The 21,689-nt window shown below is 35.2% G+C and overlaps 1 protein-coding gene across 40 annotated transcripts in view; it reads left to right on the plus strand.

Moving 5' to 3' along the window:
• SORBS2 (sorbin and SH3 domain containing 2) overlaps nucleotides 1–21,689 on the plus strand; it is a 205,273-nt gene that overhangs the window by 90,247 nt on the left and 93,337 nt on the right. For 18 of the 40 annotated variants that reach the window (XM_039330701.1, XM_039330706.1, XM_039330690.1 and 15 more), the window contains 5 exons: nucleotides 1,984–2,033; nucleotides 7,234–7,326; nucleotides 10,409–10,435; nucleotides 14,782–14,906; nucleotides 17,458–18,036. The exons of 1 other annotated variant lie outside the window; for it this stretch is intronic. In XM_039330701.1, the coding sequence (XP_039186635.1) occupies nucleotides 2,024–2,033; nucleotides 7,234–7,326; nucleotides 10,409–10,435; nucleotides 14,782–14,906; nucleotides 17,458–18,036 (834 nt within the window). In that variant the 5' untranslated portion in view covers nucleotides 1,984–2,023. Of the gene's footprint in view, nucleotides 1–1,983; nucleotides 2,034–2,115; nucleotides 7,081–7,233; nucleotides 7,327–10,408; nucleotides 10,436–14,781; nucleotides 14,907–17,457; nucleotides 18,037–21,689 lie in introns of those variants that run through there. 21 more of the 40 variants (XM_039330708.1, XM_039330709.1, XM_039330712.1 and 18 more) reach the window with 9 other exon arrangements.

A 21,689-nucleotide genomic window follows, 5' to 3' on the forward strand; every position in this document is an offset into this window, starting at 1 on the left:
CAGCAATCAAAGGCAATCTTATCATAGTATGACTTTCTTTTTTAGTTGCTATTTCATGCTGTGTTTCCTGTTTATATATTTGTATGTGTTTTGAATGCCACAGAGCATCAAGTCCCTCAAATAAATACCACAGAACCTGAAACCTTTCCAGCTTCTTGGATTAATGTATTTATAATTTGCTTTCAGTGCATGTTAAATATCTGGCAGACTCCATCTGGGGTCTGATTCAGCATTCCTTGTTCTCAGAGATTTTAACTACATTGAAGTCATTGCTTCAGGAGCAGTTAATTCTCACAGTGTCAATAGGAAAACAGCTTTGTATTAACTAAATTCAGAATGGTGCATGAGTGCATGCAACAAAATACAGTATGCTTGTTATCTTGTAAAACTACCTACTGGCCCTATTTGCAAAAGAAAACCTCTGTGTTTCTACCTTCTGCACATTTACACACAATATTCTAAACTCATTACCACATTTAAAGAATCACTAATTTATAAAACCAAATGGGGTTCTAGCAACAAAAAACCAAGATCCAAATAATGGTTGGATGAGAAATGTGCAAAAATCAATTAAAAACCTCTGGAATGTATAAAAATAATTATGCCTATTATTCTTAAATTTCTTCATGAAAACCAAAAAAGGAAGTATAAAGCTTTACTGAAAAAGAAGAAAAGGAAAGTTCAACAGACATTCTGAAATCAGTTGATCCAGAAATCAAAATATCTACCAGAATCCAGAAGAGCCCTGTAGGCATTCATTAACTCAAAATAGTTCTTGAGTCTGATTCTAGAGAACCATTATGGGACAAATTGGAGACCCCATCCATTGATTGGCATCTGCTTGCACATATTATATTGTTGAGCAATAATATCCATACCCAAATAAAGTCAGCTTTCTGCTAGTTCTCAGAAAGTTTCACAGCTGTGCATTTTAGCTCCTAAAAACTCATAAATCCAGAACATTATTTGGGCCGGCAGACCTATTGTTTTAGTTTTATAGTCCGATGATATAGTAGTGATTATCATATCTTCACCTACACTGAGGAGGGCATTAAGATCAACTATCTCCTATTGCCCTGATAATGACATATTTATTAATTTCAAAAAATAAAAAATATGGTTTTCTCAAAATGATAAAAACATTAGCAGAAATGTTATTTAATAGGTTCAGTCCTTTAAATATCCTGGAGGCTACAGGCACTCAAAGGGTCCAAATTGAATCTTTGAAAGAAAATGTAAAAAAGACCGTAGCTGTCATCTTAAGATGGATGCACAGACAGAAAAACACTATGTCTATCACCCCAGCAATGCTTACTTTAAAAAGAATTTAAGTTTACTTAGGTTTGGGGATATGAATTTGGACATAGGCAATCCTAAACAGATTTCTGAGTGCTCTTTCCCCTCTCTAAGAAATGTATCCAGATAACAGTGCAGAACAAATGAAAAAAAAAATGGTATGGAATTAATCATCTGAAATTGTCCCCCAACTCCCATCACTGTGCCCTAAGTCTTTTTTTTTTCTTCTTTGTTTAGAGTGTTTGTTTCTATCAAATTCTTTTTTGTAATTTGGATGGCTTAATTTCTGTTAGAAAATAGGGAACAATATTGGTGTTGAGGTTTTTATGTAGCCAACAACCCCATCTCTCTGCAGCCTCCCTGCTGCTCATGCTTCTCTTTGAAAAAACCCAATGGGAGCAGTTCTCTTTATGTTAAATTGAAATGTGAGAAGTTAGGAAGGCTGGAGACCACAAAGAGATTGTATAAGAAAAGAACAGACACCTTCTAGCAGTCCTCAGCTACTCACTGCATCTAAAATAATTTCTTTTTTCCTCCTTAAAAAGTGAAAGAAATAATTTTTGAAGCATATATAATCTGGATGTCACTATTATTTTTTCCTGTCTGCCTACTTAAAATACTTTAGTGTATCTCATGTTCTATTCTATTGCATTGAGATAATGAACAGAGTGCCTTTATTTTCTCTAGGCAAACTGAAGATTTTGGTAGCAAATCTTCCAGAATCAAAATGAACACAGGTATGCATTTTCATGGTACAAAAAATAAGCATATTGTTTAATATAAGTTACGGCTGTTTTGAAGAACTTTACATACGGTTTTTGCTTTCTTATATTTGTGCATATGAAATTCTGATGTATATTTCTCAAGATATACTTATGTATAAATATATGCATTTATACATGCATATGTAAATAAGAATCTGCATTTCATTTCAATATATTTTCAGATATTTAGTAAAATATATTGGGGCAAAGAACATATCCATAACACATATCCATAACAAGATAGTTTTTTTTAATGGTGAGCCATTTACTTTTACAATAATTTAATTATTACTTACTTATTTTGTTTAAATTTATCTACTTGAGTATTTTACATTTATAGTGTGTGAAATAAATTATATACCGTATTTTCCAGCGTATAAGACAACTTTCTAAACCATGCAAATCTTCTCCGAAGTCAGGGGTCATTTTATACGCCGAGTTGTCTTATACGCCGGAAAATACGGTACGCCTTACATTATGGCATTTTGGAAAATTATATTTAAAACCTCTTGAGCAGCATGATGGCCTAGTGATGAAGACGTTCACCTCCCATTCAGAAGGTTGAGAGCTCAATCCTAGGCAGCAACAGATATTTCTTTCTCAGAATGTGATCTCCATGTAGGCATCAGGAAGGGCATCTGGCCAGTAAATGTTCAGCTCCATTCAGTCACCCAGACTCTGAATAAATATCTTGGCCATAACCCCCTCCCACAAAACATAGCCCCTTTTGCATTCCTCTGTATCACAGTCAGCAAGGAGAAGTAGAAAGAAAATCATAAATATGTAACCAAGAATATGAAAAGAAACATATGGGAGGAAGCAGTCCTTAAGAGTTAATGTTCTTTCTGCTGTTTTTGAGGCAGCCAAATGGGCACATCATTCTCTATTTTAAGAGTAGAAAGAGTTTGGAGTACTATAAAGGTGAAACCCAGAGATAGCTGATTACCCTAAAATGAATCTAAAGTTCTACTTTAGACCATAACTACACCATTTAGTTTTCTAAAAACATTAATTAGAGGTTCAGCTCCATTGAAATAAAATATAATCTGAATTTGAGAGGAAATTTAATAAATATTTTACTAGCAGGCCTTTAAGCAGCCACCTTAAAAAAACAGAGATCAAGTATTATCTATTTTAAAATCCTGTATCCACACATTACTCCAAAACCAATTAAGGATTAATCTGTATTATTGAAGGAACACAGCCATTCTGTTTGTAATAAAAATTAGTGGAAATCCTTTTGAATTCTATGACTAGTATTAAGTATATCCACGAAAGTCTCCTATCACAATTAAAGGGATACACCAATACTTAAGTTCGGCTGCATGCTGTCCATCTCTTAAACTGTCTTTAAACAAAATAAATGTTCCATTTCTCTCAGATTTCCACATTATATAGACGTACAAGCAATCCAATAATATTCAGATGATTTGGTTTCAGTGCAATTATTGATAAACATTGACCCAGCAGATGGAAATTGAAATCTAAAGCATCTAGATTTCAATATATGCCAACCTTTATTTGAGATATTGCTCCCGACTGGGGACTGCTGATTATGAGGCACCTGAGCAAGCCTATTACTATTCATTTAAAGCAGAATGAAACACTCACTTTTCCTATTGCCTGGGACAAAACGTATATAGTGTGTAAAATACAATGGTATGATCAAAGCAAGATTCATGCACCGTTTTCATATTCAGATTTCTCAAGTAAGTGAATCATTTTTCATGGATGGATTTTTTTTAATCATTGTGTTTTACGAACACTATTGGCATCAATAATTTGATTCTAAAATTATTTTTTATAAAAAAATAATTATCAACTATTAATGCATACTTGAGAAATACCGTATTTTCTGGTGTATAAGATGACTTTCTGAACCATGAAAATCTTCTCAAAAGTCGGGGGTCATCTTATACGCTCAGTCGTCTTATACGCCAGAAAATACGGTGATTCAAAAAGGTTTAATATAAATTATTCAGTTGCAGATCTAAACTCCTCAACCAATTTGCAAAAACTTGAGAATTTAACCTCCTTTTTCTGGATTCCAGAACAAAAATATTTTATTCATAAAGAACTGTCTGTAGCTGCAGCATTGCTTCTTCCATTCCATAGTAGAGCAAACCACTTGTAGGGATTTTAAAAGCTGATTTTAAAAATCCCTAAAATGCTACTTGCACATTGTTCAGCAGAGATAACACATATCCACAATCTATAAATAAACATTCTCTCACCAGAAGTAGAAAGAATTCTTGTCTTTAATTTTAATGAGTTTAAACACTTTAAATCCAAGTGCATTAATTTAAAATGGATTTAAGTGGCTGGGTAGACCAAGCTTTCCACTTATCCGGATTCCTTCTAAGAACATAACATTTCAAATAATTTATAAAGTGGGCAGACTGTTTATATGCAACCCTTTTTCTCACATAGATAATGAATGGTCCAAAGTTAATTTGCTTAAGTGGATCTTTAGTGTTCCTCCATAAATTGTTAGGCATGAATGTACAAGGATAATATTGTGATAAATGCATCTCAGTTTAAAATGATTTAATAATCCAACTGCTTTATAATAAATGAAAGACATAAATACAAACCCGGTTAAAAGCAACTACGGCCCTTGGAGAGTGCAAAAATATATGAGGTTTAACTTTGTTAATGTTAAATCATCATCATGCAGAGTTGTTACCATTCATCTTCTATGCTCTCAAAACACATCAAAATAAGTTAGCAGATTATATGCAACACTGAATAAACAGTTTGTTTTGAGAACAGTTCCTAAGCTTAGAATAGCATGTCCTAGACACTCGGCATTATTATCCCAAAGACCAGCTATTTTAGATAGGATCTTTATTCTTTCTTGGTTAATCAAAATCTTCTAGGCTTTCTTTGATTTTGAATGTTTGCCTGCCATCATATAAACATGTAATCAACCAAGCTGGATTTCCTTTAGATGCTGTAAGCATTCCCCTTGCAGTTGGCTTCTCCTTATTCACTATTAATGGCTGAGTAATGGCTGTTGTTTTGCCATGAAGTTGGTCTTGCCATTGAAGCACAAGCCCCAAATCTCCGGGTATTTGTAATATATTTCTTAATCATTGCAAATTAAATTCAGAATTTGTCCTCGCAATAAAACCACCAAGCATACAAAACATACAATCCACCTGTGTTAGATATCTTGGTTCACTTATTATGTTTCCACAAAAAAAAAAATGGACTATGCATGCAAAAGACCCTAGATCAAAATGTCAAATGGGTTTTTGAATGCCTATAATGCATATTGGTATGATGAAAGTTTTCTAACTGTACCATTTCTAGAATTATATTCTTCCCTAGTGGGCTAAGCCAACATGAAGGGAACACTGCCAATCCTGATTTTACAACTCACAAAGTTCCTTGTGATGAATGATACATTATTGCATTTCAGGCACATGGAATGAGTTTCCTGTTTATTTTTGTTCACCTAAAGCAGGGTAAATATACACAAGAATTGTTAGGCTTTTAAAAAATGTAATTAACTTGAAAATAAAAGAATCTTAATATACAGTATTATAGCAGTGATCTAGATTTGTTGGGCTACTCTGGCAGTTGAATTGTAGTTGTACAATTACAGCTTTCTTGTACAACTGCAGTCTTCAGGTACATCCTGAAGGACACCAGAATAAATCATACAATATCATATTGTGCAGTATGCCCTAAGATCCAAGTTGGCTGAGGATAATAATATTGCTAGGATTGGTCTGTTGCTTTGATTTACTTTCCTCCCTGGACTCTTCCTTGGCTCTTTTCTGTTATATTAAGTCATACAATTTGATTCAAGATGTGTTTAAGTGATCTTTGTTATGTTATCCTTCACTAATCATTCTTATTTGAAGGTTTCTATTATTTGCAACTTACCTTATACCAGCATCTGAATAAACAGCAGGCAGATTGACAACTATGCCTTTGTATGCCTGTTTAAACATAACATAATATCAAAACTGATCAACTGCTTCTTTAATTTTATTTTGGGAATAATAGTTCCCAAAAGGAGGAAGGGAAGGGAAGTTAAATTCAAGATTTAAAATAAGTTTGTAAATGCAAAATCTCCAAGATTCAAAAATCTTTCCATGCATAAATCCTCCAGTAAATTTTGACTGGGAAAATTTTTTCCCACAGTTTCTCCAATTACAGCCAGCACTTTCTGCCACATTTGTTTCTGTTAAGTAGTTCATAATCCTGGTGAGAAATTTCATTGCACTTTCTGAAGAAGAACTAAAGGGGCATTCTAGCACTATCACATACCCCACAAAGTACTGTAAATCAGGAATAGTTACAACCCTAGACACTTCAGAAGAACTTGCAGCAACCCAGAGTTGTGACTATTTCTCTCCATTTAGGCAAAGGCTGTAGTGTTTCTAAAATAAGCTGTGTTTTTGTTAAAATGAGAAAACCTAAACTTCTTTCCAAAAATCCAGGAAAAGAACCTTAAAAAGCTGCTGTACCCATTTTCATCTTTTCCCTTGTAATTCTTCTATGTACAAACACCAAGGCTGGCCCCCAACCACCAAAAGGCTACTCACTTTGAGATAAATAAATGTTAAATGGTTTCTTTTATCTTTTGCGTGGAGCAGAAAGATGGTTAGATAAAGGCAAAATGTTACCGTACTTGTCCATGCATTTCTGCCTTCAGTAAATATTTCAGGTTATCATTTTAATAATCTGAATCAATATTATATTTGTTTGGTTTTTTATATATTTATTTGTAATTTTTATTTTTTATGCCCATTTGTCACACAGTAATTCTGGGCAGCTAATAAGATATTCAGTGACGGCCACATACTGCTTTCTAGTTCTGCATTATGATTACTTCCTTATTTTGATGTGTCATTTTTAATCCTGCCTTTTAGTCTTTTTATTTTTGTGGTGAGTTAGGTACACCCAAGTGATTTTTCAAATACTGGAAAGCACATGCTAAATCTCTTTGGCTGGTGTATTCTTTGGAATGGCATTATTAATTAACAACAGCTTCCTCAACCTTTTGGTACGTATGTACAAGTATCTAGGGATGAACCACAAATTCTAACTGCATGGATTTATGTACACATTTACATATCCCAATAATCCTCACTTTGTACATTGCATGTGCTTGCGTTCTATGTCGTGGGCTTGTGCCTGTGTCCTTTTCTGCTTTCAGATAGTGGTGGGTGTGCTCGCAAACGTGCTGCCATGTCTGTCAAATTAACAGCGGTGAAGAGAGTTCAAAGTTCTCCAAACCTTTTGACCGCAGGTATTGCTGTTAACCATGGAATGCCGCACTTCAGTATCATTGTCTTTATACAATTGTGCATTAGAACTGAATATTAGAAATGGTAACCAAGATCCTCATAATAGTTACTGTGATGACCCTGTCATTTCATCACTGTTCAGTGTTTTTGTTCTAATTATTAGTACTAAGCAGCCTGCTATATATAATGGATATTCCAGTTGTTTAGATCAGGGATAGATTAGACTGATATTTTAGACTTAGCACCTACTAGCATATACAATGACAAAGAATTGTGACACTTGTATTGCAAATTTATGGAACATCAGACTATCACTGATCTAGAAAATGCAGAATAGAAATGAACCAGAAGCACAGATGTTTTAATGTAGTCCTAAACATAGTACTAGAGCTTGCATACATTCCAACCATTTATATGAAATATTAGCCTTTGAGCACATGAGAACAAGCATTATCCACACATCTAAACAATGAAAACAAATTCTGGGTTAACTTACTTTATTCAAAGATAGACTGTTATTTCAGAAAATAAATGCTAGCCAGAAATAAAAGCACAAATGTTCAGAATAAATGTGACATTTGATTATATTTAAATGAAAATTACATGTAATTAATACAGGTAATCCTTGTTCGGCAACCACAATTAGACTGGCAACTCAGTTGTTAAGCAAAGCAGTCACTAAGTGAAACCGCTACTGTGCTCACTCTTTTACTTTAGCTTCTTTACAGACCTTTGAAAATCGGAAATGCAAGAATTGATTGCAAAATTAATTTCTTTTATCACTGTCATAGCTGCAAATGGTCACTAATCAAGGCAGTCATTAAATAAGACTACCTATATTAAACAAAATGAACTGAATTCAGTTAATATCAATTATTCCATTGTAGAAAATGTTTCTTTATATTATTAAACATTCAATTCTACTACAACTTTGGGAAGGGCTGTAAGCTGCACACAGGCTATTTTGAGGGATCACCTGAGATGCTAAGGCCACAGGTTGCACATCTCTAATGTAGAGGCTTCCTTGAATGTTCAACAGAAGCCATTCCAGCAATGACACTTACTAATCATGCTGAACCATTGATTGAACTGTAATTCTGCTTAGCCCCAGGCACTTTAAGGAATTATGTGAGCAGAGCCTATAACTTCAGTGAGAGTCTTCCATTCAGGAAAAAAGAGAAATACTTACCCATGCCAGGATACAATATTGCCCATGACAATAGAAGAACAAGGGCATTGTAATTTTTAATAAATAAACTGGTTTAAGGACAACTGTACCCAATTAGTAACATGCCCCTCTCCCCAAATTTGTGTGCTGAAGCAAAATTCTGTCTTTATTTTTTTCTATTTTGTTCAGACAAAATGCACACTGTTTGTGATTCCTTATTGAAAAAGAGTAGAAGACAATAGGGCAAAACTAGGAAGTAGCTTTCAGGCTTCAACAATTTCACCTAGCTGAAAACAACGTAACATTTGTCATTTTCTCAGTGCCCTTTAGAACATTGGATTGAAACGTTTTCCCTCTGGCTGATAGAAATCATAAACTCGATTTCAGATATTAACAGCTTTTAGCAATTAAATTCAACCCTTAGCTAAATGTTTGTCACAAAACTGTCAACATAGAAAAATGAAATGTGAAAAATGAAAAAAAAATGTGATAACAAAATTGCAAAAGCCATATGTGAAGTCATTTTTTACAAACATTCAAAAACAATCCTAAATGCTTTTTAAAAAACAAATACATTTGATAGTAGCCCAGAGAATTTAATCAGATAAATTATATCAGATAAATTATATTAGAAGATTAATTGTAATTCTGAGTATAATTGAATAGAGCTATAGTTATTGAATTACTATTCTTGTAGTGCAGGGGTCCCCAAGCCCTGGTCCATGGAATGGTACCGGGCCCCGGCATGCCAGTAGCCGGGCCACCCAAACAAGCAAAGCCCTATCTTCAGGATGCAGTCAGCACACAAAACCATGCCCCCTCTGGTCTGTGGAAACACCTCTCTCCGTGGAACCGGTCCCTGCTGCCCAAAAGGTTGGGGACCTCTGTTGTAGTGTCTTAAACTTTGCATAGGCACCAGAAGGGAAGAGTAATTCCAATAAATCAGTGAGTGCTTTGTGGTTATTTTTTAACAGGACATTTGCAAAGACATTATAGCATTGAGAAAACACAGTGTTTTTAGTACATAAACATTATTGTTCAGCTACTTTAGAGGAGTTAATTTCCACTGCTATTTTGGCTTCTTTTAAATTGATTACTAAATAATCTGTAAAATGTTTTAATATGTCTTTTACATAATTATGGTGTTAATTTTAAAATTAATTAAACATACAGTTTTAAATGAAACATACAGTTTAAACAGAGAAAGATATTACAGATTAATGTGTTCTTGCCAAAATATTGTCAATGAAAATGGAAAGAGTTTCTAGATCAGCATTTATCAACTTCAGCAACTTTTTCGGTGTTTCTCAATCTCAGCAACTTTAAGATGTATGGACTTCAACTCCCAGAATTCTCTGACTGATAAGTTGCTGAGGTTTGATAAATATTGTTCTGGATCATTTATTCTTTGTTTTTCGTGAGTGTCCCCCAAAACATTGCTGAGTCTCATGTATTTAATTTTTTTAGTAATTTGTAATCTACCCAGAGAGTTTGGATCTTGAAATAGAAGTATAATAAATATTAGTGTAATTAGTGGTAATTTTTCAGATGTACATTAATATTACTATTCTGCCACCATGGAGGTAGTTAAACCTCAGTTGATGACCTAGTTTTGTATACGAACTGACAAGTGGATTAGGATATATATGAACCAAGTTGTTGAACTCATAAATGAAAGGAAGTTTGGGCTAAGCAAAAATCAAAATCATCAAAAGAAGTTATTCTGTACTGGTTATTTTCATGTACAACTCACTGAGTTCAGTGAAGATTGTTCCCAAAATAGACATTTAAAATTATAATATTTTAAAAAGTGTATGTTTGGTAAGTAAATTTCCCTGAATTTCAGAGACTAAAACAAGTTGTAAGAATCCTAATCTAACTCCCCATATATTAACTTCAGTATTTACTCTTTCTAGGACTTGATTCCCATTCACCAGACTCAGGTAATTTTTAAAAAATAAATTAACTATAATATTGCATGTATTTGTATAGGCATCCATAACAAAATGTCTGTCATGGCATTTCATTGACATGTCATGACTAACATACTTCTGCCAGGATATAAGTACAGAAGGCCAGGATTTGTGTTGTCACAATGCACAAGTTTCATTTTTGCCTCATTATAGAATTTGTACTGTTTGCTGTATGTATGTATGTGTGTGTGTGTGTGTGTGTGTGTGTGTGTATTATATATATATATATATATATATATATATATATATATATATATATATATATATATATATATATGAAATGAATAAAGCGCGTTCACCAGGAGAGTTTAAAGTTAAAATACTTTAATTAAAGTATTTTACTATATTAAAAGGTTGCCAAGCTTTCGTTGGGAAAACTCCCCAACATCTTCAGGGCTGAGAGACCGTTTCTAACAAGGTGATTCAAACGGGTTCCATAGACGTTTGTGCGTGGTTCCTAGACTGTGCTAGCATTCCCTGCTGAACAGCTGATAGGTGGGAGGGGGAATCGGAGTAAAGATTTCTTCCGTCGTTCTCTTGAGCACTTTTGTTCACATTTCCGTCGACCTCAGGGGGTATTGTTAAAGTTATGTTCCGCCCTCTCCCGGCAGTATTGGCTCTCGTTGCAGTGGGGGGGGTTTAGTTTGATGTCATTGTGTATCCTACCATGGAGGCGGGGCTTCATCGGCTGCAATTTAACATCTTTCCTCTGCTGCGTTTGAATCACCTTGTTAGAAACGGTCTCTCAGCCCTGAAGATGTTGGGGAGTTTTCCCAATGAAAGCTTGGCAACCTTTTAATATAGTAAAATACTTTAATTAAAGTATTTTAACTTTAAACTCTCCTGGTGAACGCGCTTTATTCATTCCATTTATAATTATGCCCGGGAGTCGCATTTTCACCATCATTATTGAATATATATATATATATATATATATATATATATATATATATATATATATATATATATATATATCCATCCAAATTTCTTTTTCTGACAAAGAATTAAAGAATTAAATTGGGAGACTAAGATGGCCATTTCGAGTTCATTCTGCTCTCTTCAGTTAGCCACACCCTTTATATATGGAATAAGCAAGACATACTTTTCATCTAATGTTGTTTTCTTATAAATCTTACTAAAGTTGGGAATGATCTTACTATGGACAAGAAACCTTTGAATGTGTGACCTAAAAGTACTCCATTTTATATTACTGAAACCTTTTCTTCTAATTCTAAGTGGCTTGCTTAGATCTAGTCGACTCATCAAGGAAGACTCCATATTTACACAACACATTGATCCACAACATTTGTGACCACATTTTAGCTAATGTATCAGGCCATAAAATTGGGTTCATTGAGTAAATGATTAGGTAAATTAATCCTGGCTCAAGATGTTATATGAATGCAGCCAGTAATTTCAACATGAAGTATAGAATAGTACAGAGTAACAGAGTTGGAAGGGTCCTTGTAGATCATCTAGTCCAGGGGGAGGCAACCTTGGCTGGCTCAGGAATTCTGGGAGTTGAAGTCCACGAGTCATAAAAGAGCCAAGTTTGCCTACCCCTGATCTAGTCCAACCCCCTGCCCAAGCAGGAATCCCTACACCATTCTGACACCATTTTGTTATTAGAAAATAGTATAAAGCAAAAAAAAGAATTGCATTGGTTTAGAACGTAACTGTTTTATTTTTAGCAAAAACTTTTGAAAAAATCCTTATAATTGAAGATACAGACTTTTAAATAAGCAACTGCAGGAGTTTTTAAAAAAAAACCATTGTCATAGACTTATTTAGATATTATATATATATATATATATATATATATATATATATATATATATATATATATATATATATATATATAGGGGGTTAGTGAGTTTTTTTAATGTATTACGGTTCTTGCCCTCTAGACTCTAGAGGAAGTTGTGCATTTACATTTGGGTCATCTCTGCTGTTATCTTCTCCAAGTCAGGACTGTGGCATTTTTAGAGGCATACTTTATTCTTATAACCCCACCCACCACAAAGGTAGATTTAAACGTAGCAATAGCACTTAGACTTATATATGGCTTCATAGTGCTTTACAGCCCTCTCTAAGCAGTTTACAAAGTCAGCATATTTCCCCCAAGAATTTGGGTCCTTGTTTTACCAACCTCGGGAGGATGGAAGGCTGGGTCAACCTTGAGCTGTTCAGAGTCAAATCTCTGGAGTGAGCAGTGAGTTAGCATGCAGTTACTGCATTCTAACCACTATGCCATTGCTGCTTTTAAATGTAGTGATGAAAGCTATCAAATAACTATTGCAAAAGATCCATTTATCTTGTTCCTCCTTCAGACAGTTACCAATAGAAAAATAGACCCTTTAGTCTTTGGGACTCCCATGATACCAAACTAACTAGTGCACACATTCTCCTATCTTCTTCTTAGGGATGCTGCTATAACTAGGTAATGTTTAAGACTATCCCCTCCTGATGAAGTCTTCCTCTGATCCCTAGTCCATAGTAGACACCATCAGACTTCAGAGATTTCTGATCCAGTGTGAAATTGGTGTTTTCCATCTTCTGTCCCAAGCCTGAGATGCATACAAACAGTATGTGGCAGTTTGATGTCAACTATGATGACAAGAAGAGCTGGGGAACTTGTTTTTACAAGCCATGATTTTTTTTTCTGGTGGGGAAGGTATGTCTGCATTACCCCAACCCCCTTGCTTTTTTGGCAGGGCATTTTTTTCAACAGGGCAAGGTCAGTGAGTTAACATTGAGCTACCATCACTAGAACCAGTCTTCAAAGCATCTTGCTCATCAACTTCACCCCACCCTGTGGATGATTTGAACCATCTGATTTATGGCAATGTAGAGCAGTGTTTCTCAACCTTGGCAACTTTAAGAAGGGTGGATTTCTCCTCCCAAAATTTCCCAGCCAGGCTCCAAGCCATCTGCCTGAAAGTTGCCAAGAAATACTGAAGCAGACTGATAGAGTCTCCAAGTTTCTATCAACCATCTCTCTGAATCAGATACTACAGGTACTCCATGTCAGGAGGGAGGCTGGTAATTTCCAGTAAAACAAGAAAATATAACCTCTCCTATTTTACTGGACTGCTCTCCCCTTAGCCCATTAGAGCTTTCATTGTATCACCATTGTAGATCAGCCATTGCAGGTGATTCACAGGAAGGGTACATTAGTTGAAATTGAAAGCTCCAACCGACCTTAGATCAGGTTCTCCTAGCTCAGGGGTCTTCAAACCTGGCTCTTTTATGACTTGTGGATATCAACTCCCAGAATTCCTCAGCCAGGCATGGTGGCTAAGGAATTCTGGGAGTTGAAGTCCACAAGTCATAAAAGGGCCAGGTTTGAAGACCCCTGTCCTACATGATTAAATCCACTGATCTAACTATCTGTCTTATTCCCATTCTCCATTAGAAAAAGTGATTAATTTTTCTGTTGGCAAGGATATTCAGCACCTTATCTTTTTTCCATAGTACATTCTTAAGAGAAAGTCCATTCACTGGCATTGTTAATGAGGTTGAACAGAGATGAGCTATGAATTTAGGCTGGCATACTTTGAAATGACTCATAGACTGGAGAACAACCCATTAAGCCAACTGTCTGAATATGCCCAAAGTGTAGAAACATTCCATTTCCCAGCTGCGAGCATTTGATTAGCAGTTATATTTAAGCACAAAAAGACTTTAGAAATGTCTCCATAAGGGAAAAAAAATCAAAAGGTTGTCATTTTTCCTGAACACCTATAATTTCTTTATTTTAGTGCATAGGATAGGTCTCTTGACATCTCTTTAATTGAGTCTTAATGATTTCCTCAATACCAGGTGATGGAACTTCAGGATTATAAATGGAACATGGATTTCCCACTTCTAAATAAAGGATTAGTTCTTTGTCAAATTATAAAATGAACTGGTGGAGATGCCACTGAGAAGGACTATTATGAAAAATCAGAGTTGGGCCATTCATAAGGAAGAGGGGGGTAAGGAAGGGCAAATAATGATACCTGTGTGATGACTTTATATTCATACTGTCATCTATGTCATTTTGTTTTATGGATGCTGCTTGACAAAACAGTCATTTGTCTCAGCTGAACTGTGGTGCCCAACATCACCTCCTCATTGTTCTTTATAATAAAATTTTGTCCTACGATGCTGATTCATATGTATTTATATCCTTTCATTTTTTACATTGGTGCCACTGCTTTTACCCAAAAAGATCTTTTTTTTCTTTAAAAAAATAGAACTGATTTCACCTGTTACATTATCAAAGGATTTCTGTATCAGAAATAAATTTACTTGGATTTCTTTCCACATAAAAGCTTGGAGATCATTTAACATTGGAAATAGAGAGACACTGAATGGAGACACTAGCAGCTCCTCTCTTGCAGCAAAGGGCTTTCGAAGTGTCCGGCCAAACCTACAAGAAAAGAAATCACCAACTCAGGTAAACAGGACGCTGTATACAGTCACACTTCCACTTTCAATGCTGTGTTTTCAAAAACGGGTTATTTCCTTTGGATGAATGTTTCCTGGATGCTATCCTAACCTTACTTATATTAGTCAGGCACACATACATCTGACATACATCTACATCTTGGCTATATGGACAAAAAGTATACTACTTATACACCGTTTGTTATTATCTCCTACTCTAAATTTGTTTCCTGGAGTAAAGCATCCAGCTATGAAATGTCCTTTGACTTAAAAATACTGGCATAGACCTCTTTTTCTAAATAAAATAAAATAAAATCCTGCTCCATCTTATCTGATCTGATGTTTTCAACATGCATTAAACTGCAAGCTCACCGTTCTTAGTCTTGAAAATGTGACACTTGTGCAACACCAGGTTAGGAGCAGTTGTTTTACTGAAATAATGTATGCTTCAAAAAAAGGAGCAGTTTGGAGTTTCTGGGCTCAACAATTCCAGGGAAATTCTGTCTCTGTACTCTCCTGCTCAGAAGTGGGCCACAGTTTGGACGTTCTCCTAGATATTAGAGGCATAATTGTTTAAGGAGGAAGTGGCAATTATAGCTAAGAAGACTTTTACACAAGTACAACTTGTTTGCCAATTGTGGTCTTTCCTATAAGACCCTACTTACAGTTAGTCATGTCCTAGTCATATCCCATTTAGATATTTGTTCTAACCCAAATCACTCTGGCAAGACAGATGTTAAGTAGAGTCCATTTATTGCACACTTAACATGGCGCCAAATGACCCACCAGTGGTGTCAGTGAAGCTCAGCCCCAGCCCTCAATTTTGACTCAGTCTAAATTCCCCGGTTCCAGGAACTAAGTCCTAGCTGATCCACGAGGCAAAGAGGGAAGTAATAATACCCACAAATACCAAGTCTGCAACACAAGTCCAGAGTTCCAGAAACCAAAGCAGAATCCAAGAGTTCGAAGTCAGAGAGCCAAGTCCAAAGTTCACAAGTGAAGTCCAAAGTTTGGCTAAGAAACACGATCCAAGATTCATAAAACAGTATTTACAAAAGCTGGGAAGGCGCACATTCAAAGCAAACGGGTTCCAGACAAACACATCTTACCCTAGCGTCTGGTTAAATTGGCCTTTGCCAATTTGTTGTTGTTCCTTGTGAGGAAGAATGGGCTGCTTCTTCATAAGCAGCCTTGCTGACCTCCTCACCTGCAGGTCAGGCAGGGGAGGCAGCTGTTCCTTGTCAGAGGTGGTCTGGAGTCTGTCATCTCTGCTGCCCTCTGCAGCTAATCCACTGCTGCAGGCGGCTCTCCGTCCAATCGGCTGCACCACCACCCCATTGCCAGACAGCCCGGGGATTGCCCCTGGACTCTCCACTTGTTCAGAAGGGATGATGCCATTCCTGACAGATGGTCCCAGTTCCAACTCCTCCTCCAAACCGGGATCCTGCATAGCCATGACACCATTCTAACACACTATTCATTGGGCTGCCCTTGAAAAACAACTAAAAACTTTAGCTGCTGCAGAATGCAGTGGCCTGAGTAGAAATAAATGTATCTCAATACATTCAAGTTACCCAGGTGCTTTACAAGCTACACTGATTACCAGCTGGCTTTCACCTATAATTCAAGGTGTAGTTATTATTCTTAAGGTCCTACATAATCTTCAGATCTGATATCTAAGGGACCATATTCTCCTATATTCCTCTGCTAAACCAGTCAGATCAAATAGGGACAATTCACGGCAGGTCCCGGGTTTGCAGAATTGTCACCTGAGAGGCCTCAAAGGTGGGCATTCTCACTGGCTCAATTCTTTCAGCTCTATCAAACTTTGCTTAGTAGAAATTCTACCTACTTTATTTTTCCAAAGTTTCAGGGAAAAAATGGCATACTTACCTCTTTCATCATGTACAGGAGATGGATGCTCTTTGACAGGAAGGAGGCTTGGAGGCTTATGGTATTTTTATTTGTTGGAAGTTATTTTTTATCTGTATTTGTATGTACTTGAAGTTTGGGAGATAGTTTATCTATTTGCATTGTTAGCTGCCTAAAGTGTGCAGGATGGGCAGCATACAAGAATTGTTAAGTAAATAAATTAATAATTTTGGGAGTTATGTGCATGCACACACATATGGATTTGCACCAGAATAGTTTATTTGCATGATCTATCCCATGCACGTGCATTTTTTCCTCTCTGCCTTAACAGTTCTGATAGCCAGTAGATTTGTTCTAAAAGTAAAATATTTTATACTCATGTTGTTACACAGAAAGAGTGTGTATTTGCAGTAAATTAAGTAAAAGCTACATTCAACTCAATGTTACATTTTTAAAGGTAGAGATGTAAAATGTCAATAAATATGTGCTAATTTTCCATCTAGCAAAATAAAATATTTTCTGGAAAGTTGTAGTTTGCAGCTTGATTCAAGAGCGCTGATTACTATGCCAGAGTTTATATTAGTGCCTAGATTTTGAAAGACAACTCTGTTTACTTTCCTGCTAATGTTTTGCTTTGTCTCTTTTTCCTGTAATATTCTTTTGTTGTGTGGATGCTTTTGGCAAATAAGGCACCCTCCCTACTCCCTAAGAAAAAAAGTTTTGGTAGATTTGGAATATCTAATCTAAAGAAGAGTGGAAGTAACTCCTGTTCTGTAACAACCAAACAAACTAAGCCATATCCTGATGGGAACTACTCTACTAACAAGGAGTTTCTTCAGAGGACAATTTATTCTAAAAAGTCTAACACAAAAATGTCTTGCACGCAAAAAAGCATGAAACCACTGGCCTCAGTTTCTAGCACAAAAACAATAGCTGGCATTAGAACTATTGTTCATCAAGGCCACAAACAGCCTCAGAAACGTAGAGTTTCTACCCTGAAATTAACTCAGGCACAAAATGCATCTAGTAGTGTTCCTTCTCATACACAGCAAATGCCTGAGTCTGGTGGTGCCTCAGCAGCTCCATGGAGGTCTGCCTCACCTGTCTGTAACCCCGTGCCTGAGATACACAAAGCATCTCTCTCCATTCAGATAGCTCCCATCCCTGAATGCCAACATCATCCATCTAGATTTTCTCCAGACCCTTCAAAGATGCCAGCAGAAAATATGCAACAAATGTCTGATGCTCCGGCTGCGCAATGCCATGTGGTATATTATCTTTATCTCTTTCTCTCTCTTTTTAATTTTAGCTCTTTCTTGTATCACCTAACTCCTTTCTCTTTAGCGTACTCACGTGATTCTGACAATGACCACAAATCCTGGGTAAAACTACCTGTCACAATAATGAAAGATCTGTATTATTATTATTATTATTATTATTATTATTATTATTATTATTATTATTATTATTATTATTTCCAAATACATTTCCAGCCCATCTTAGTCCAAAGAAAGAAGAGAGACAAAGAACATAAAATGTTTCAGTCCTAGAAAGAAAACATTTTCCTGCGTTTTAAATAGGCAAAGTTGTGATCAATAGAAAGGAGGCTGCATCAAAAAAACACATCATAAACTTTCTGATTATCACTAATTAACAGCAGTGCCCATGTTGAAAGGCAGTGCACAGAATCAAAAGAGACGTCTCTGGTATCCTAAGGCTACATGGAAAGTTCACCTATCCATTTCCCACACAGTTATTTGCATTTAAAAGTTGGGAGACACACCAATATGGCATTTTATTAAGAAGAAGGATTTTGTGCTGAATTAGAAAATCAATGACATTTTACAGAAATATTTGGTATAGGAGTATTTTGAACAGCACTTGTCCAAAATACTCCTATACCAAATATTTCTGTAAAATATTTGGTATAGGAGTATTTTGGACAAGTGCTGTTCAACAGCACTTGTCCTGTCTATGTCCTGGGTCTGTACTATTAAAAGGGACACTCTCACCTTTCCCCTTTTATTGCACTGAAGTGATAAAAGAGAGAAAGGGCAGGTACACATACATTTTTGACATTTCTCCATAAAGCTCTCAATTCTCTGAGAAAGGTTGCAAACTGAATAGTATTTTATGCATTGATTTTGAATGAATAGAAATTAACTGTTAATAGCACACAAGTGGGTTGGCTTACCAACTCAGAAAGCAACAGAGACAGAGAATTATAGATAAAATAAATCATAATGGTAAATTGGTATATCAGAAGGAGTTGATTAAGAAATCTTTTCTAGATTATTATCAAAAATTATATAAGAGTACTAAAATACAGGTCTCAGATATAGATAATTACTTAAATGAAACCAACTTCCCCAAATTAACAGAAGATCAGAAACAAGAAATTAATAGTCCAATTACTAGTGAGGAAATTGAGACAGTGATTAAAGAACTAAAATTAGGTAAAGCACCGGGTACGGATGGTTTGACATCTATTTATTATAAAACTTTGGTACAAGAGATGATTCAACCTTTAAGACAGCTTTTTAATAATATATTACAGGGTTTAGAGATCCCCCCGTCATGGGGCAGAGCCTTTATATCTTTAATTCCAAAAGAAGATCAAGATCTTACTCTACCAAAGAATTATAGACCTATATCTCTTTTAAATGTAGATTATAAGATTTTTGCAAAAATATTAGATTATACATAAGGATCAAACGGGTTTTATAACTGGAAGGTATATGAAGAATAATGTCAGACAAATTATTAACTTATTAGAATATCTAGATAAAAATAATCAAGTCTCTGCAGGATTGATATTTCTAGATGCTGAGAAAGCTTTTGACCAATTGAATTGGCAATTTATGTTAAGACTAATCGATAAATTGAACTTTGGAGAAAAAATTTCACAAGCTTGGTGCTATTTATCAAAAACAAACAGCACAACTTATAGTTAATGGGGGCTTGTCAGAGGTTTTTATAATAGAAAAGAGGACTAGACAGGGATGTCCATTGTCACCTTTGCTGTTTGTTTTAACTTTGGAAATATTGTTGATTAAAATTCGAGAATCACAGCAAATAAAAGGAATAGAAGTTAACAAAAAAGAATACAAACTAAGAGCTTTTGCAGATGATTTGGTGGTTACCCTGTCCCAACCTACTCACTCCGTAATAGAGTTATTACAATTGATATATCAATATGGACGGGTTTCAGGTTTTAAAATTAATAACAATAAGACTAAAATATTACCCAAAAATATGACTAATATGGATAAGCAGACTTTGGTTAATCTGACAGATTTTGAGGTTGTTGATAAGGTAAAATATCTGGGGGTTACTTTATCTGTCTCTAATGTAAAATTGTATAAAAATAATTATGAAAGGTTGTGGGTCAGGATACAAAGAGACTTGAAAAGTTGGGAGAAGTTGCAATTATCTCTTTTGGGAAGAATTGCGGCGATTAAAATGAATGTTTTGCCAAAGTTTCTTTTCTTATTTCAAATGATACCTATCTTAAAGAATGAGGTGAATTTAAATGAATGGCAGAAAGGTATCAATAAATTTATCTGTGCGGGGAAAAAACCAAGAGTAAAGCTTAAAATTATACAAGATATTCGTGAGAGAGGTGGACTCAAGGTACCGAATTTGAAATTGTATTATGATGCTGTGGCCTTAACATTAATTAGTGATTGGATTAATTTAACAAATGTAGAAATACTCCTCTTGGAGGGTTGGGATTTACTTTTTGGATGGCATGCCTATTTAATTTTTAATAAAAAAGTTGACCGGGTTTTTAAATCCCATATTATAAGGATTTCTCTACTTCGGGTTTGGAGGAAATATTACAGAAGTGATTCTAAAATACCATTATGGGCTATACCTTGGCATGCGATAGAGGGGATAAGGAGAGGAGTTAAGATGGATAGTGTTTCTTATGCACAATTGCTTAGATGGGATGGTAAAATTTGGAGTTAAAATCTTTGGAAGATTTAGCACAAGAAAATATTATATATTCATGGTTTCAGTACAGACAAATAGCGGACAGATGGAAGATAGATCGTAATGTGGGCTTGCTTAGAGAAGATGAAAATTTTGTTAAACAAGTAAAAGATCAAAGACGAACTCATATTAAGAGAATTTATGGGTTGCTAGTAGAATTGGACTCAGAACCAGAATTAATTAAAGAATGTATGATTAAATGGGCACAAAATTTTGGTGAACCAGTTCTACTAGATACCTGGGAAATCATCTGGGTGAGAAATGTTAAATTTACACAAGCCCAGAACTTAAGGGAGAATTTTTATAAAATGTTTTATAGATGGCACCTTGATCCACAAAAAATGTCTCGTATGTATCCTGACTTACAGCCCAAATGTTGGAGATGTGGTTGTTTGGATGCTACTTATTACCATATTTGGTGGTCGTGTAAAAATATAAAAGCCTTTTGGATTAAGATATGGTGGAATATTCAAAGAATTTTTAGAAAGAGGGTAAAATTTACCCCACAATTGTTTTTGCTAGGTATTGTTACCGATTGTGATACTAAGGAGGTTATATTGATGTTAAATTTAATTACAGCCGCAAGGTTGTTAGTAGGGCAATACTGGAAGAAGGAATCTTTGCCTACTTTGCAAGAGTGGTTTTTTAAAGTATCCTATCTGGCGGAAATGGCAAAGATTTCGGCTTTTTTAAAGGATCAATCGCAAGAGAAGTTTTTTGTGGTATGGGAAAAATGGATAGATTTTATACAACATAAGTTGGATATAAAAAATATTACTTAGTTTATCAATAATTTATACACAAATTTTAATATTTTATAGATTGTATTATTTTTTTTCTTTATATGTTTTATTATTATTTTACTTTCTTATATTTCTTTTCTTCTTTCTTTCTCTTTATTCTTTTTTTAGATATTTTTTTCTTT

The sequence above is a fragment of the Crotalus tigris genome, unplaced genomic scaffold, assembly GCF_016545835.1.
Source record: "Crotalus tigris isolate CLP2741 ecotype Arizona unplaced genomic scaffold, ASM1654583v1 scf7180000024432.2438137, whole genome shotgun sequence".
Taxonomy (NCBI): domain Eukaryota; kingdom Metazoa; phylum Chordata; class Lepidosauria; order Squamata; family Viperidae; genus Crotalus; species Crotalus tigris.